We start from the raw sequence: 17,389 nt of genomic DNA, 5'->3' as shown, positions 1-17,389 counted from the left end.
AGAGACTGAATCTTTCATTTACAGAAAGCACACCAGTGGAAACTTCTTGGCCAGCTCCACTTTTGAGTGATAACCCTACCTCTACCATTGATTTGTCTTGTGATGTGAGATTAGTCCCTTCCAGCTTCTAGGGATCACAGCTGCCCTTAGGATAAAACAGATACAAGGATAGTACTTTGAAGATTAGATAATATGTGTATGAAAGTTCTAGGATACCAAATACTAAGAACAAGCTTATGAGCTTTAGCAGTCATAAGATAAAGCCTTTGTAAACTTTGTAGAAATCCTTGAGGTATGTGGTTTTTCAGTCATTTTGTTTGGATTGCAGTAGCTGATTGTCATCTGTGATAGAGCTCCTGAGAAATACCATGGTTAAATATCCTTTACCTTAAATCTCTTTGTGGTGAATTAGGTCAAAAGGTTAACAGCAGATCTACGTGCAACTTTTTGCTCTCTGTTCATAGATATTTCAACTAACCATTTTCAGCTTACAGATTTTACGACCTTTCTGCCCCTTGTTTTTCAGAACATTTGCACTCAATACTTAAGGGGATATTTTTAGCAATGTGCAGCTGTAGCGTGTAGCACTGCAAAGCAGCTTTCCAACACAGAGATCAGCTACTCAGTAGCCCTGACATTAAATCAGATCAGCTTGGTAGCTGCTCTAAACTATGCTAATTGATTCTAGCCCACCAGGTGACTTCCTACTGTGAAGAACAGTTAGGACACAGGAAAACACTTGCTAGTCCAGAAGTCACAAGGTGCAATGGGAGAGGCTGGAAGGGCTGCAACACAGGGGAAACTGGGGTCAGAGACATTCAAATTGCAACTTCTGTGAAGCATCAGTGAAGCAGACTAACAAAGGGCGATGGCGAATTGACCTGGAAAAAAAAAAAAAACAACACACAAAACCCTCTCAATTTTTCTGGGACTTTGTTCTGAGAAAAGCTTTCGCTTTTCCACTCCAAGCCAACACCTAGAATGACAACGAATGTAGAAATGGTGTTTTCTCAATGGATAGCAAATTTAGGTTTTGGTAATTTTTAATACAATTGTTAAATATCCACAAATGGATAATGTGAAGGATATATAAACTTGCAGTATGCTTTTTTAATTAAGCTTGTACTGCCCGTATATATAGCATTATAAAGTTGATGCTTTAGTTGGAAGAGGTATGGAAGATGATAATCATTTACCTAAACACTTAACTTTTAACTAAAATTAAGGCCACTCTTAATTTGATTTTCATCAAACTATTAAGGAGAGCAAGACATAATTTTAGGTAATCTTGAAACCAACAGTCCTTAGCCAATGGTCTGTGGGATTTTAATTCAGAGCAAAATTGGCCCTTTAGTATCCAGGAGGGTTTAGGAGGGTTTAGAGACAGTCATTAGTGTTACCTTCAGGAACTTGATGTTCTTTCCATTTCTTCATCTAATAATTTTCTTCATGTTTAGAGTAGTGCAAAAACTGCATCTCAGTTAAGACAAGATGAAAAAATCGTGCTGTGTGTTTATTCCAAGAAATGGAAAGTTAGAAAAAGAAGGAAAATTATGGGAAGAACTACATTGGAACAGTAGAAAAATATTCAAAATGCAATTGTAAGAAAATAATTTTTTGAAGTACCTGATATAGGTTTGGATGGTTGCAGCTTTTCTGTTTATCTTCATCCCTTTAGGGAACTACTTTTCTCATTATATGCAACTCAAATACCTCTTCCAAAAAAACATGGCTTAGAATTCTACATTTTCACTGTGGTTATGGCACTCACATTGTACTGCATCATATCAAAATTACTTTTTTTTCTGATACTGTATGGTACATAATGAGATATAGCTATATCACTCAATGCAGCAATTAAAATGTAAAAAAGGATATGCCTTTTTTTCTATCTCCCCCTCCTATCCTTTTATCAAGTAAGTAGCCACTTTTATGTTTCAGTAGCTGGTTAAAATTGAATAGCTTCCATTGAAAGTCATCACAGTTCACAATACTTGTGTATTTCTACCCATTTCAAACAAATCTGCGTTTTATAGCCTCATTTGTGGTTGCATTCATCTGTTTAATAGTAATCAGGAAATGAGTGAGAAGCCTTCCATGACTAAATAGCCTTCCAAAGAAAGTGCTGCATTCTTCTCACGTCCTTTAGAAGTAAAGAAAAAAAGAATTGAAAGGTTCAAGTTATATATATTACTAGGAAGCCAGGTATATTCAAAATGCAAATATGTCCCAAAATGAAAAAGTGAGCTGCCTGCTGATGCCAGTAGTCTGTAGATTCATTTCCCTCATTTCACTCTCAAAATCTGATTGTTTCTATCCAGTGTTACTCTCCTGTTTTACTGATGAGCATAATGTCAGACACTGTTTAGCAAAGTAGCATTGGGTTGGCTGTCTGAATTTCAGATCAATATCACTGCTGCACCCCTAAGACGTGATACGTTTCTGTGCAAAGGATTCATCTGATGTGTGTAGCACAAAACGAACTTTGTCAAATATGCTCCTTATAAAGAAACGCCCAGAGGAAAGTACGAATATGTCGCAGCAGTGCTATTTTCCCATAGTAAGGAGTAATATAAATAGGTAGTAATTCTGAGATCTCTTACAGCTTTGTAATGATTTATTATGACTTAAATTAATCATAGTATTTGACTGTATAATGGGCATTTCTTTAATCAATGAATGTACCTCTTCTTGTTTTCTGATAATCTATGACTCTCTGAAATCAGTACCTTGTTACCAGTGTGACTGGTTATGTGTGCATGGCCATTACACATGCAAACATAGTTTAATGTTCTGCATGCAGCTGAAGCATATAACATGCCATATTTCCTGAGAACCCAATCTTTTGTCTTCATTAATAGGCATCTAATATCATGACACTGTTTCCAGGTACAATCCCTCCACTCATTAAATCAGTTGTGCAAAGTGAGGAAGGGCTGGCAACCAACGAAGGGCTAAAGATGCTGGTGACCATTTCCTGTATCTTGGTTGGGGTCTTGCTGCTTTTTGTGATGCTGATGATCGTGAGGAGGAGGAGGAGGGAGCAGAGACTGAAAAGGCTGCGAGGTAAGATGAGAGCTTGTGTTATTTTCCTGCAATATGTAACAGACATGAGGCAACAAAGCATATGTGTTTTTTGGAGAAATTGCTTCTTTTTCATTTGGTAGTAAGTTTTTAAAAATTACTTTTGTATCCATTATTATTATTTTGCATGGAGGAAAGGAAAATAATTCTCATGTGTTGATGTTTGTTTTCTTTTTGTTGTTGTTGTTTGTTTCCCTTGTGAATGGTCTCAGCAACCTAAAGTCATATTTTTTTCAAAGGGTAAAATTAGATGTTCTGAAGATGGGGCGATTTCAGTTTTCCAGCAGATGCAAACCATGATTCCTGAATTATAAAATGAAAGTAGCCACATGTCAATAGGCTAGAAAACACAACACAATATTCTCAGATTTGTTACCACATCTTTTTCCCTATGAAGTGTTTTAACAGGACTACTACAACATTTCATTGTTCACTGACCCTACACTGAAGGTATTTGAGAAAAAGCTTTTCAAATCACACTGAGTAAATAGCAAAGTGATTTATCATCCACAAATATGAATAATCATTTCCAAGAGCCACCAGATTGTTTAGTTATTTTTATTTTAACCAAAATATGATAATGATATATATTAAAACCAGGGCCAACCTTGTATATTCCACCTCACCTTATCATCTACTCATCTCTCTTCTGGGTCTCATTTTGTCTTTTGTAACAAAATTTTGTATGTTTTTGCAAAAAGAAAACAGAGATACAGAGCTCTTAGGCATGGGCAAATTTGTTGATCAAAGAGGACAGCTAGCCTTATGGATCATACACATCTCTGGAAATCAGGGCATCTGGATGGTTCAGCTTGTTTAATGGCTTTCTCATTGGAAATCTTTTAAGTCACTTACCTCTGTGCAGTTCTTTTCATCAAAAAAGTGGTGGATTAAGGGTGAAGAAAGTATTATCTGCTCAGAAATACTGCGGAATTCCAGCCAGTAACGAGCAGGATATTTTGAACTCCTTGGATCCAGGAAATGATGGCTGTGCACATTTAGTTTCTCATGGTTAATTTCCAAGTATTCATAGATTCTTGAGTTACAGTCCCTTAAGGAAGACTGATGATCACTGGCCAGTATGGCTTTCGCGTAGCATAAGACTTCTCTGAATTATTTCCTCTCAGAATATAGGAATTTAGAAAAATATCTGATCTTCACTTAAACGTACACAGTGACAAAGAATTCATCAGTACTTTTGATAACAGTTGTTGGTATTTACCCACCCTGTCTGTAAAAGTTGCATCTCACTTCTTATCTGAATTTGTCAAGCTACCGCTTGACATCCCAGCCATCTGGTCCTGCTGTACTTCTGTATACTTCCATGCCTGTACAGGGACTGAAGTTCTTTTTTTGTATCATATTTTCTCTGGGATATTTCTTTTACATAGTGGTAAATAAGTAATTTCTTAAGGTTATCACTGTTAAATCTTATTGAAATTTTCTCTGTAGTTTTCCCATCATTTAATAATTTCAAGGATTTTCCCTGGTCCCCTTGCAATCTTTCAGTAGCTTTCCTCATCTGTGTATGCTAGAAATAAACATAGTATTCCAGCAACAGACATACCACCATCAGATAGAGAGGTAACAGCCTTTCTTCTTTCCCTTTATGGTCTTCTGTGTATATCTGCAAAGATCACCTTTTTGAGCACAACATTATTTTAAGAGTTTGTGTTTAGTATCGTATTATCTGACAATTATCTGATTACAGTGCAACAGGATAACATTCTCCATTGTATAGCTATGGCTTGTGTTCTTGATATATGACCTTATACTAGTACAGATACATTGCTAACTTGTGGTCAGCCTACCTAATGATCCGGATTGTTATGCCTTAGTGACTTGACATTTTCATTATATTTTAGCTACCTAATTCTTGTGTATTTTCCAAACTTTTATCAGATATTTCATTTACTCCATACCAGGGATAAAAATACCAATGGTGTGATGTCCTATCGTGCATGATGAAAATAAATATGAAACAATGATTCTTTGCTTAGAATAGTCTTTTGAATATATTTAAACCCATGTAAAATGGCTGATGTGTTAATATATGCATCATGGTATTTTGCTATTAAAATACCTGAGGTACCAAAACTTTGCTCTGGAAAAATATAAATATAATATTTTAATGTTATTTAATCAAGTCTCAGTGAGAGTTTTTTTCAATGTCATCAATTTTCAGTGAATTTTAATATCATTTAGGAAAAAAATCAACTTTCTTTGACATGGCTGATTGACCACAGGTCTATATTGATTGGCCTCAATTATTTCATCTCCTTTAGTTCATTTCATCAAGCTTCATTCCATCTTTTTTCATTGTTTTGCTCATTGTCAAGATCAGATTGGTAGGACTTTGGTAATTCGGATTGGTTTTGTTCATTCTTTTTGAAGACTGATCCTGTGTTAGTCATTTTCTGCTCTTCTGGAGTTTAATTCATGTTCTAAAAGTCTTGCTGACAATCAGTATTGCTTTTCCAGAGAACTCCTTAGTAAGTTCTCTAAAAAATTCTGTGTGCAAGTTTTTCTGATCTCCTAACTGAAAAAAAATGTTTTGCTCTAGAAGTTGCTGTGTTCAACTTTCATCTGAATTGGTTTTGAAATTGGAATCCTATCATTATCACTTGATATGTATCACATGTTGTGGTTTCTTTAAGGCACAGGACTCATTTGTCCCAAATCATAATTCCACCATCAACTTTCCTCTAGTTTACATCAGAAATAAGAGTTTCCACAGTGGGACCTTCTAAAAGAGTTTGTACAAGTTACGGATGTGATTCTTGCTTTTCTGGTTTCAGGAGATGTGTTTTCTTCGAACCTGCTTGACAAATAGGAGTGGGAATTGCAGAATTATTTGCAGTACATTCTGCATGCAAACATTTGTATCTCTGTTTATTAACAATGGGTTTGTGGTTCCAGTTTCTGTGGGGCAAATGTAGCATAAGAACAGCAGTTTCTCCATTCTTAATCCTTCTACTCCTTGTTTTAGCATGTAGGGAGAGGTGAGCCTTTGTATTCCTCCTGCGTCATGCCCAGTATGATTTATTTCTCCAGGAGTACTCTGTTTAGAAAGAAAGCATAGTTTTCAGCAAAGCCCTGATTTTTTCCCAGTTTAGTAGTTCCACAGATCAGGTCACCAAGAAGGTCAATTGACTGCTGGAGTTCATACAGGCACTCAGTAGGTCAGCATATATTATACCAGAAACCTGAGGACTTAACAATTCTTCTCTTTACTATTAACCTAGCTCCACTACTACCGCAATAGTTTTCCCTTTGTTTTTAAATCCAACTCATCTTAATCCAAGCAGAAAGTATCAGCGTGACATGAAGAGTTCAGAAGTCGCAGCATGCAATTTAAAACTGTATCACGGCCCCTGATTTCCCAGGGGGCAAGCCAAATGTGTTAAGAATTGTAAAGGCACCTGCCCCAGCAAATGGAAGCGAGGGCTGTCACTGAGTCGGTGCCTGTCAGTGCACTCATGCATCAAACCCACGGTGAGGAGCAGTTTGTCTTTTTCACTAAGGCACAGGGTGATGCTTGGTTGGAGAGGAAGATCATCCCCTGTACTCTGTCATTCATGGCCTCCCCCAGCTGTGTTTTCCCCACCTGAAAGCTGGAGATAGGACACTGGCAGGGATACTGAATCATTTTATGAAGTATTCTCAATCTGCTGATTAAAAGTGTAATGTAGGAAATACGCATTACAATCTGTAGTCTATACTCATTGGTTTGTGAAACTAACATTTCTCCTGTAGCTGGTATTTTGGACACAGTTACAATTACATTACAGTTACTTCTAGGCTTCTGGGTTTTGCTTTGACAGATCCCTTACCTTCTTGGGACATTTGTTTTGGTCTCCAGTCCCACAGTAGCCTTTGTGTCCAGTACCACCATCATTAACTACAGTAATGCTGCTGACCATTGTAACAATCTGCTTTAATAATTAGTGCATTTAAACCCTGCTGACGGAGTTACTTTTTTTTTCTGTAGTACTTCCTCGTTCGGCTTTTGATATGTAACATGGTCTTGCATGATGTCTCATGTTATTTTTGACTCACGATGCACGATCTTCTTTGCATGTCTTTGACCGAGAATGCATATATGTAAATGTGCACCCCATACGTTTAATGGTGAGATCATAACATTTTTCCCAGATGCAGCATTTAACATAACTATATGCTCTGCAGCACCTGAGAACATGTGAGGGAGGTTCTTTGTCATTTAACAAATCTAAAAACAAATCTAAAAAGCAAACTAAATTACATTGGGCCAAGCAACCTTCAGCTTGGTCACTTCAGCTTTTCTTGAGTTGTGAATTACTTGCACAAGTATTCATAGTCTTCACTTAAGGAGGCAGCAGTGGCTTCACAAAAGCTGCTAGCTGAATGAAAACAGTATTTGCATATTAAATCACCCTAACTAGATGTGCCAGAGGGATAATGTGTGCATAAGTCTCTTCATGATTCTAGTGCTGCTAGAATAACAAGAAGCAGCATAAACTTTACTGAAAAAAAACATGATTTTGTACCAGAGCTCCAGAGCATTTTTTTTTTTTTAACTCTCCCTGGGTCCTTAAAAAAAGTCAGTAGCAAAACTATCTCTGACCTCATTCGGGAGCAGCAGCAGTGGTAGTTTAGTTTATGACTGATAATAAAGACATTGTCATCTACTATGTAGTACCACTTACTAAAGTTTTAACAGCAAAAGCCAATCCCAAACAAAGTGAAAAATAAAAAGGGCAAGTGCCTAAATGGAGCACTGTTTGGCTTAATGAGACATCTCAGATGAAGAGTCCTTCCCTCCACCAGGAGTCTACCACGCGAGTTTGACTTGGTGATGCTTATTTGTCCCTTCTAACCTGAGATATCCTATAATTCTATGATTCTATGCTTTGTGCTGAAAAGGGATAGAGGAAGGTTAAAAATAAAGGAGTGGAGCAAATGGACCTACAGGAAGCACAGAATTTCAGCTTCCTTGGTAGTAGGTGAGGAATAAATCCTAAGAGAGGCAAGCTGGCACAGTGTCAGAAAGACAGGATGTAGAAAGTGGACGGTAGGGTTTTGTTGGGGTTTTTTAATGGAAAAAAAAAAAAAAAAGAGCTGTTTGTCCATTCCTTTTAAAAATGAAAACAAATGTAGTCCAAGGTGATTCGTTAAGATGGTGGTTTGTTTCTACGTGCATCTTCTGAATTTTAAAGGCGGGTTATTTAATGGGATTGCAAGCAAGGAAATTGTTGTAGATGTAGGAGACCCAAGAGGTGATTAAGGAATAAAAAAGGTTTCAGAAGTTAGATGGAGAAAACAAAGAGAAATTCAGTATATGTCTTGGCAGGTGCTAGTAGATTTACAAGCGACAGATAAAAGAAGAAATTTAAAGTTTCCCATAATAAAAGAGTTCCTTGAAGACTTAGAACTTGGAATTGTTTTCTTCTCAGATTTGCTTCACTTGGTTGCACAAAAAGCTGCTTTGTTGCTGTGTGATATACTTAAGGACTCTGGAGTCAGCATTTTTAAGTGAGTTTGTTTAGTGGCAGACTGCAAGAGAACAAAGCGTAGCTGACTATTTCTGCTGAATAATACTACAGAAATTCTTATATTGGGTTGATAAAGTTTTACAGAAAGCTACCTGAAAAACACCAGGTGAACCAACCTTCAGCTGTGTCTTTTGATCTGATATACACCAGAATAATGATATTCCCAAAGGATTTTATACTAATAATAATAGCAATGGCAACAACAAGAGGAATATTTCTCTTTCGGCAGTGCCTCATTTTGCAGGGCTGATCCATGTGGGAATAAGTTACCTCCTGTTTTGTGTATAGATTGTCCTCTGAAGACCCAGTAGTAGTTTTGAGTTCTTGCTAGTGGAAAAGCATTCATATTTGAGAGCAATGAAAGAAGTCAACTCCTTGCAGAACTCCCTTGATCAAACCTCTGTGCACTCAGGTTTGGTTTGGAAATGGCAGGTCAGCAACTGATCATCCAGCTTGGGTTTGGCTCTTGCCCAGAGATGGATGTCAACATTTCTGTCTTCTTACCTTTTCTTCCTGCCTCACCTGTTCACTTGCTAACCATGGCATGAAGGAAAGAGAGATTCTTGTTATTTGTTTAACTGTTTCTACTTCTAATAAGTTTCTGTAGTTTTTTCTAGTTAAGCCAATGGTTAACTTGAGCTTGTACTTCTCTAAGCATTTTTGGTGCAACTGAGGAACAGGGTTCTCTAGGGCAGAAAGCTGAAATGCAGCAAAACGCAGTTTCAGCAGAATTGGGGACTTTTAGAGGTTATTTTATGCTTGCCCCTGATCTGAGAAACAACAGTGGTCTTTCATATGGCTGATTCAAATCACTTACTTCCTAATAATCCATTTATCAAATAGATTGTCATTTGTGATGACATTTCTTCTATTTTCTTCTAGATGCAAAGAGTTTGGCTGAAATGCTTATGAGGTAAGAATAGATTTAATGTTTTTAAATTGAAAAATGTATGTCAACTATGGCATCATATTTAAAAATTATAACGACAAATGAAGAAGTAAGCCTTCTATTCCTGAATCCCTTTTCAAAACACACCATTTGACTGTTTTTTAAGAACTAGGACACATTATTGGTTAAAAAATGGGAGAAAAAAGAATTTGTGGACAATATCTGTGAGAATATACAATGCTAAAAAACTGAGAACTCTGTGTTAGTAGATTAAATTATAGAAGCTATATAGGTCCATTTGGATATTTTTCCTCTTCAGAAAAAAAGTTTTCACAATATATACCAAAGTAATTCCTCTTCAGAGATCATCTGATTAAAGCCAGTAAGTTCCTGGATGCGAATATTTCTAAACTTTACAGTTATATTTATGTAATTTACTATTGCTAGCTGCTTATACCCGAAGGAACAGAGGAGCAGGTAAATCCATTTATAATTTTTCAGTTCTGTTCCATCAGTTCAGCATCCAGAAATCTAATTCAGTTGTTGAATTACAGCAGAATGACTATTCTGGCACCACAATTCTTTCAAAGATGGAAATTTCATATCTTCAATGTTTATTGTTTTGTCTGGGGAAAATATTGAACTTTAAAACTGCTGCAGCTATTTGAAAATGGGATCACAAAGGGATTATTTTTAAGCTCAAATGAGTTTTGGTTTGCTAGAAAATCTTTTTGGTTTTAAGCAATAAATTGGAGAATGTCATAGATATTTTCCAAATGAACCGTGCTCTAAACTTCCTCACCCGTGATAACCTTCACCTGCTATTGTAAGAATATACTTACCCAAGACATGGTGACAGATGGTTTTAGTGTAAACTCAGCTCTACGCTATCAGTCCGCAAATACATCTGAATAGTCCCACTGATGTTAACAAGATGGGTCATTCAGGTCACATCATACCCTTCCTATTTGCCAGTTTGAAACCCCTGCTAGTAGTGGACTGCAGGTTTAAGCAACTTCAGGAAGATATGCTCTGGTATTTTTCGGTGTTGCAGAACACAGCAAAGATTAGCAAATGCAGCAAGTCTGTTCCCTAAAGAGACCCAGCATGGACTGGATTAAATTCTTGGATGAAGATATTCAGTCCCAGTGACAACCATACATAACACCTCTGCAAAACTGGTAAATCTGTGCCTTAGCCCTGGTTAACTTCACCAGTCTTATCACCACCTCTGCAAGGCCATTTCAGTCTTACTCGTCTGATGCTCAGAAAACTATCAAACTGCCAACATAAGTGCCCAGTTTTGACACATTTTTTCCTCTGCTGATGTCAACCCTCAGTTTTAAAAGTTTCTTTTGCCCTTCCCACCTGATGCACTCAGAGAGCAGTCAGGTCCCCTCCCAGGTTTTAGTTCGGAGCTGGTTTTCTAGGTAGGTCATCTGCCACTGTTTCTTTTTTCTTTTCCTTTCACCAACATTGAAAGATGATCATCAAGTCAGTTTCTCTCATCTTGTTTATTAACAAATAATCTTGCTTTTATTAAATAGTCATATTATTTTTCTCTTCTAAAAGTGTGAACAAAGGCAAATGACTACTAAAAGAGGACTTTAGAGGAAATAGGGGATATAGGCCTACATTTGCAGACACATCATAACTTGGAGCTCTCAAAGTGGTGCTGTTTGGGAGAGCCTGCTTTCTACAGGCTAAATGCTCTGTCACTTGTCATAAATCTGTGAAATAACTCCAACTGAAACTTGAGCTACCTGCCATCACTAAATGTTCCTGAAGATTTAGCACATTAATAATTGAAGGCTAATAAGCCCTTGCCAAAGCAATAGTAACATATTACAAAGCTCCTGATATTTTATATCTTTTAGATCTCACCAAAATCTATGATAAAAATATTGAAAAAGAGGGTATGCTGTGGGTTATGCTTTAAACGTTTATTATCGGCCAGAAAGCAGAAAAGATGATTCCCTGCTTGATAGGAAATTCTGAGGAATGGAGAGAGCTTGTGTATCTTCCCTTTGAGGGCATTTCTATGTGTAAAGCAGATTAAGAATGGAGCTTTGGTCTTTGCTTTGAAAGTCACTGGCCTTGGCTGTGTAAGTCAAATGTCTGGGGAGCAGGATAAGCCCCAGTAGTTAGCAATTTAATGGGAGCTGCACAACTTGATGCTGATACCTTAAACTACCAAATAAAAATGCCTGCTGCTGTACAATCACAGCTGCTTTATGTTTCTTTTGGGTGAAAGCATCGGGCCAGCCAACTTCTTTGTAACAGTTCACTGTGAATTAGTATAGCAATCAACTGAGCTTTCTAATTTTGAACACAAGGCAAGGAATCTTTTCTCCTCAAATACCCTCTGTCAGGCTGCTTCTTTATACGATTTAGTTTTCCATATGTTTTTACAACAACCAGTTTAGACATCAGGAAACTGTGAGGTGGCCTGACTCTCTGCCAAGGACCCAGAATGACTTTGGGTTTACAGAGAACCATATTTAATCCCTTTACATAAATAGCTTTATATGTTTAACCCTCTCCTGTGCATACAGGCAGTCACTCAACTAAGTTGTTTATTAAAGGTCCAGAAAGGTTATTTAAAAGAGTGTGTTCTTTTAACTATGCATATTCTTTCCAAATACATTATACACTGTACTTGCTCTGGGAAAAGACCCATTTATCCACAGAGTGTACATAAAAGCTCTACTCAATCAGACCCAAAGGCTCACGTACCCAAGTATCTGTCTTTCATAGTGGCCAAAAGCAGACACCTAGTAAAAGACTACAGCAAATACAAACTTGTTCCCCAGAGAGGCTCACAGTCTCTAACAATTTGAAGCTCAGAGATTCGTTGAATCAGAGGGAATGAATTGTGTTATACACAGATCCTTACAAGGTCTGATAGGTAAAGAACAGCCGTAGGACATATTTAAGTTTGGAAATTTTATATCTGTAGACTAAGGAAAATATAGGTAGATGTGTTACCTCCCTTTAAAGAATTAATCATTGGACGACTCATCCACCATACTGTTTTAATGCTTTGATGTCTGAATTTTCCTAGGTTAGAAAATACTTGGGCACCAAACTTCAAAACTGCAATCCTAAAAATCTTTGCCTCACTGCCAAGTCCTAGAGGCACTTAATTGCTGTTGGCACTTTAGGTTTTTATAACCTGCAAGTTGAGCTATTGTGGTCTGCAGAAAATAATTCAAAATCCCTTGAGCCAGAAAGAGATAGCATGCTAATCAGCAACAACCCTCTTGCTACTGCTGGTTGCCTGTTCTGTGTTTGAACACTCCACGTTACCGTGCTGTTGCATACAGGAGAATTAATGAGGCCAGTAAGGAGCAGGAGAGAGATCACACAAAATGAGGCATAACTCTCGAGCATAGTAGGGAACTTTTCTGAATATAGGGATGCCTGAATTCCAGTTTTGGCTTGAAGGACCTTCCATGCATTTTGCATAAAGCGATACCTGGAGCCAAGAATGGGATCCAGAATTCCCCCTTGGCAGGTGAGCAATATAACTGCAAACCTGGGGACCTGTCCTCCCACTCCCTGTGGTCCAAACAATGCTTTCTATGTGGTTGAGTACTTTGCGATAGTAGGAATATAGAGTGTTCATACTGCAGAAGAGCTTCTAGCTCTCACTTGGATTCTGGGGTCTGCATTCTCTGAGGAAGATGTCTTATTTGATCCCTTTGTCTCCTGCCTCCCTGATGAGCAGAGGAGGGGTACAGTGATACATTTATTATACTCAATTACGTATTGCACAGATTCTATATGTATCTGACTGCATGTATCCAATAACTATTGGATTATTGATTATTAATTGAAACTGGGCCTCAGAAATTCAATTTCCTACTTGATCACAGGTTTGGTCTATGATCTTGGACAAGCCCAAAGTAGTCTGACTTTGCAAGGGCAAGTATTCAAGCATATTTGGCATGTGGATGATGTATTATTCTCTGATTCTCTTAACATTTCAGCAACTTGAGTGGAAACCAATAGGAACGTGGCATCTAATCTATGCAGAGACTTTGCAGAGACTTCGGGAACGTCAGTGTGGAATTTATCTGCATTTTAGGATCCTAAATGTCTTTGAAAATTTATGTGCTTAATAAAACACTGTGACTACTGTTCTCCACTGATTACATATGCAGAAAAGCCTGGCAACCCTTGGATAGCTTTCCTGATATTTTGCTTCCATAATGATTAAATGAGGCACCAGTTGTAGGCTGTGTGAATGCGTTTCAGCTATTCATTTGTACATGATGTCAACAGTACCACCTAGGTAGAGGCAGAGATGTTGAAGTTTGAGATACATAGGTAGTGTTAATGCTGGAGATCACAAGAGCAGGGAAAGCCAGAAGGTGACAATCAACCAGAGAGGTGTACCTGTGTGCCTTTCAGATCTCACTCTTGAATTTGGAGCAGAATTACTGACCACATGACAAGGAAATTCCTCCTAAAAAAGACTCTAGGAAAACCTCCAAACCTGCAATAGTTAGGTCTTGCTCACCTGGAGACACAGCAGGAAGTTAAAGCAAATTGCATGCATTAATGCATACACATGCATTAATCTCCTATGTAGAGGCTCTCACTCAGGGAAGAAGTGAGCTTATCATCAAGCAGCTTAATAGTCCTCTGCTGATTCCATTAACAACAATAATTCATTGCCAAAGGAGAATTAAACTGAGTGATCTACAGCTATTTTACACTAGAAAATGAGCCTCCACTTGGATTTTAAAGCTCTTTGAAGTGTGAGCACTTGGATCACACTACTGGATGATTTGTCTTTATTTTCCTCAGCCTCCCTCCGAAAAGAAGTATTTGCAAATGTTTCCCCTCCTCCAAAGAGTAATTACATCTAAAAGGCCAAAAAGTTCCTGGGTTTTTAGTGCAGTCTGAAGGTTTCTTGGTGCAAGCTCTGTACTAGAAATGATTGTAGCACTCAGTTTTACTATCCATTTTCATTTGCTTTTGGTAGACAGCTCATTTAAGAAGTCATTTTCTGGTACACAAACTTCAAAATGAAATTGTTTCAATTTACATGATGATAGAATAATTGGTTTATGTTCTTTTTTAGAATATTGCATCAATCAATTAGAAATAACCCATGAATGTAAACAAGATTTACAATTTTAATCTTGGAACATCAATGGGACTAAAACCTTTATTTATTTTATGCAATTTATTAATATAATCCATAGTCATTAATTTTTTTCATTTATCAATTATAGTGATATTTGGAATTTATCTAATGAAAAATAATGAAAAGTTAAAAAAAAAAATAGAAATTACTCGAGACATCATTTTCCTACCAACCTGTTTGATCAGCTGTGTTTCTTTTTACTTATATTCATGAGGAATGAAATAAAAGGTCCATCTTGCAAAGTGGTGCTACTGATTTCGTTATATGACAACATGAAGAAAACTATATGAAATTTTCAGGACATCCCTACTGATAAAGAATAGATCAATTCCCTCAACACTGTGCATTCATCTGCTTGTCATGTGCAATAAATTAATACCACACACTTGTTCTGAAGAGGGGGAAATAGGATGTATGAGTATTTTGCTGATTATGGTTACATTACTTTTTGGTTGAGCTGGACAGATTTAAAATGAGGAAGTTTGCAAGTGTCTTTTCATTTAGGCCTAATGTTAATGTGTTTGCTTCTCTCTTGTTTTTAGCAAGAACACCAGGACATCAGATACACTTAATAAGCAGCAGCAAACACTGAGGATGCACATAGACATTCCCAGAGCACAGCTTCTGATTGAGGAGAGGGACACGATGGAGACCATTGGTAAACTCTTATTGGGCTTCATTTCTCTGGTTAATGTAACAGATACTTTAGGTGGACTTCCTTTACCCCATACCTTTTCCCCACTGCACACATCAAGAAAAAGAGCTACAAAGTAACTTGCCACATTTGCTAACTGAACTGATTTTTTTTTCCTCCCCTTTGAATCATTTCTCACTTTAAGTAATCTCACTACATTATTTAAAATAATGCAGGACATTAGGAAAATGAAGCTCGTGGAAAGAGCCACCTGAAAATGTAAATGAAGACTGACAGTTTTATGATTTTCATTTTGATTTCTCTTTTGGCTTTGACTAGACAGGTGGATTACTGACTACTTATAAGGAAAATGAAAATCTGAAACTACAATATCAGTATTTAAAGATTTGCAACAGCCAACTTCTAACACTTAACATATTGCATATTGTATCCACCTGTTCATAGCAAATGGTATTTCAACATTTTGAACAGTTTTCAGCTTGTATTTATCTATGCAAAATTCAAATCTAAACTGTTTCACACAACAGAAATGTGGCTGGCACATAGCTGAACTGTCATGAAAAACAGAGTTTTTTGTTGTCAGAGTTTTTCTCAAAATAATTTAAACACAAGAGGTCTGAAATCTCAACAGAATAAAAATACAACCTGATCTCATGACTGTATGGGTACACACTATGCCAAGACCCTCCAGAATAACTGATCTTGTTAGACTTCTAACTTTTTTGGATCAGAAGCCTGTGATGGCTGAGAATGTAACAGTATCCCAGGTACAGTGTGGCCAGAGAGGAAAGCTCTGCAAGGTGGGAACAACATCTCTGGAACTCCTGTCCATGCCCGCACTGGGGAGGTACGAGCTGCTTTAACCCCACACTCTGTCACACTTGCTGTCAGTCTGGCATGGGGAGGTGGACCCAGGGGACATTTCACAGTTTGTGCTGCAGATTTGAGAATGAAGCCTATGCTTTACCTGAAATACAGACTTTTTTTAATCCTGATTTGAGCTTCCTGAAGTTTGCCTCTGTGATGCAGTCTTTTGTGCCAAGCTTCATTCCAAAGACAGCTTTTACTTTTGAATTATAGTTGCTGAGCAATAGGGGGTTATAGTGGAAATACTGTTAGTGCCTTAACTGTAACAATGCGATCAGTCCTTTGGTAATAGCCAGCTCTCCACAAAGCACTCAGAATAAGCAGGCACTTTGGCAGTCTTTGATATAGTTTACTGCCAAGAGGCTTTATTCCCAACCTGAATAAGTGCTCATCTTTTGCCAGAGACAGAGTAATTTGATTTCATAATGCTCGTTCTATTTATGGCCTTCTTTGGGTAAAAAATGCTGCTTATGTTATTGTGCAGAACTGTTTGCCTTAATGGTCTCTTGTCAAGTTAAAAAAAAACCAAACCAAACCAAACCAAACCAAACCAAAACAAAACCCAGGAATGCTTAGAAGAAGTGGATCAACCTTTGCTGACTAGTAAATGCACGGAAGCCCCACTGCTGCCAGTGCCCTTAGAAATACATTACAATGCTATATAGCATAAGCATAAGATAGCAAAGAACTTCTTGTGGCTTTTATTACTATTATGAATGGATAAGAAGACTGTAAAGAATGCAAAAGAAAGTCTGATAGCATGCAAATAGTTGTTCTGCAAGCACAAAGTCAGTGGAAGATTTATTGCTGTTAAACCTTCTTTGATCAAGTGTACCAGATTCCTTTTTGGAGTGAAAGAAATACAATACAGAGATCACAACTGAAAAACAAAATTAAAATAAGTGTTGTATAGCACTGACTTTCTGCAGAGATCAAGGTTTGTGTAGAAATCAATCAGGTGAATATATATTTCCCCATAGGGGAGCAATAGGCAGCAGAACCATAGCGCAGTAAAGGTCAGTGCTCACCTCTTTCTTCCAGTCCTTCTCAAGGTCAGGCTTCACCTCACACCTTTCTTGGCAGCTGCAGGAAAGCCCACAGTCAGCCAGACTGACTATGTTAAGAGAAACTTATACGACTTGCATAAAGGTCTCTAAAGCTTCTTTTTCCACACTACAGTAGTGAGGTTTTGTGCAAAGAGA

The 17,389-nt window shown here is 37.5% G+C and overlaps 1 protein-coding gene across 2 annotated transcripts in view; it reads left to right on the top strand.

Moving 5' to 3' along the window:
- Window positions 1-17,389, top strand: part of DSCAM (DS cell adhesion molecule) — a 405,642-nt gene that overhangs the window by 360,138 nt on the left and 28,115 nt on the right. For both annotated transcript variants that reach the window (XM_074157779.1, XM_074157857.1), the window contains 3 exons: window positions 2,890-3,066; window positions 9,501-9,531; window positions 15,208-15,323. In XM_074157779.1, coding sequence (XP_074013880.1) covers window positions 2,890-3,066; window positions 9,501-9,531; window positions 15,208-15,323 — 324 coding nt within the window. The remainder of the gene's footprint in view (window positions 1-2,889; window positions 3,067-9,500; window positions 9,532-15,207; window positions 15,324-17,389) is intronic.

This window comes from Numenius arquata, chromosome 1, assembly GCF_964106895.1.
Source record: "Numenius arquata chromosome 1, bNumArq3.hap1.1, whole genome shotgun sequence".
NCBI lineage: Eukaryota > Metazoa > Chordata > Aves > Charadriiformes > Scolopacidae > Numenius > Numenius arquata.
This window is presented reverse-complemented; position numbering and strand designations above follow the sequence as displayed.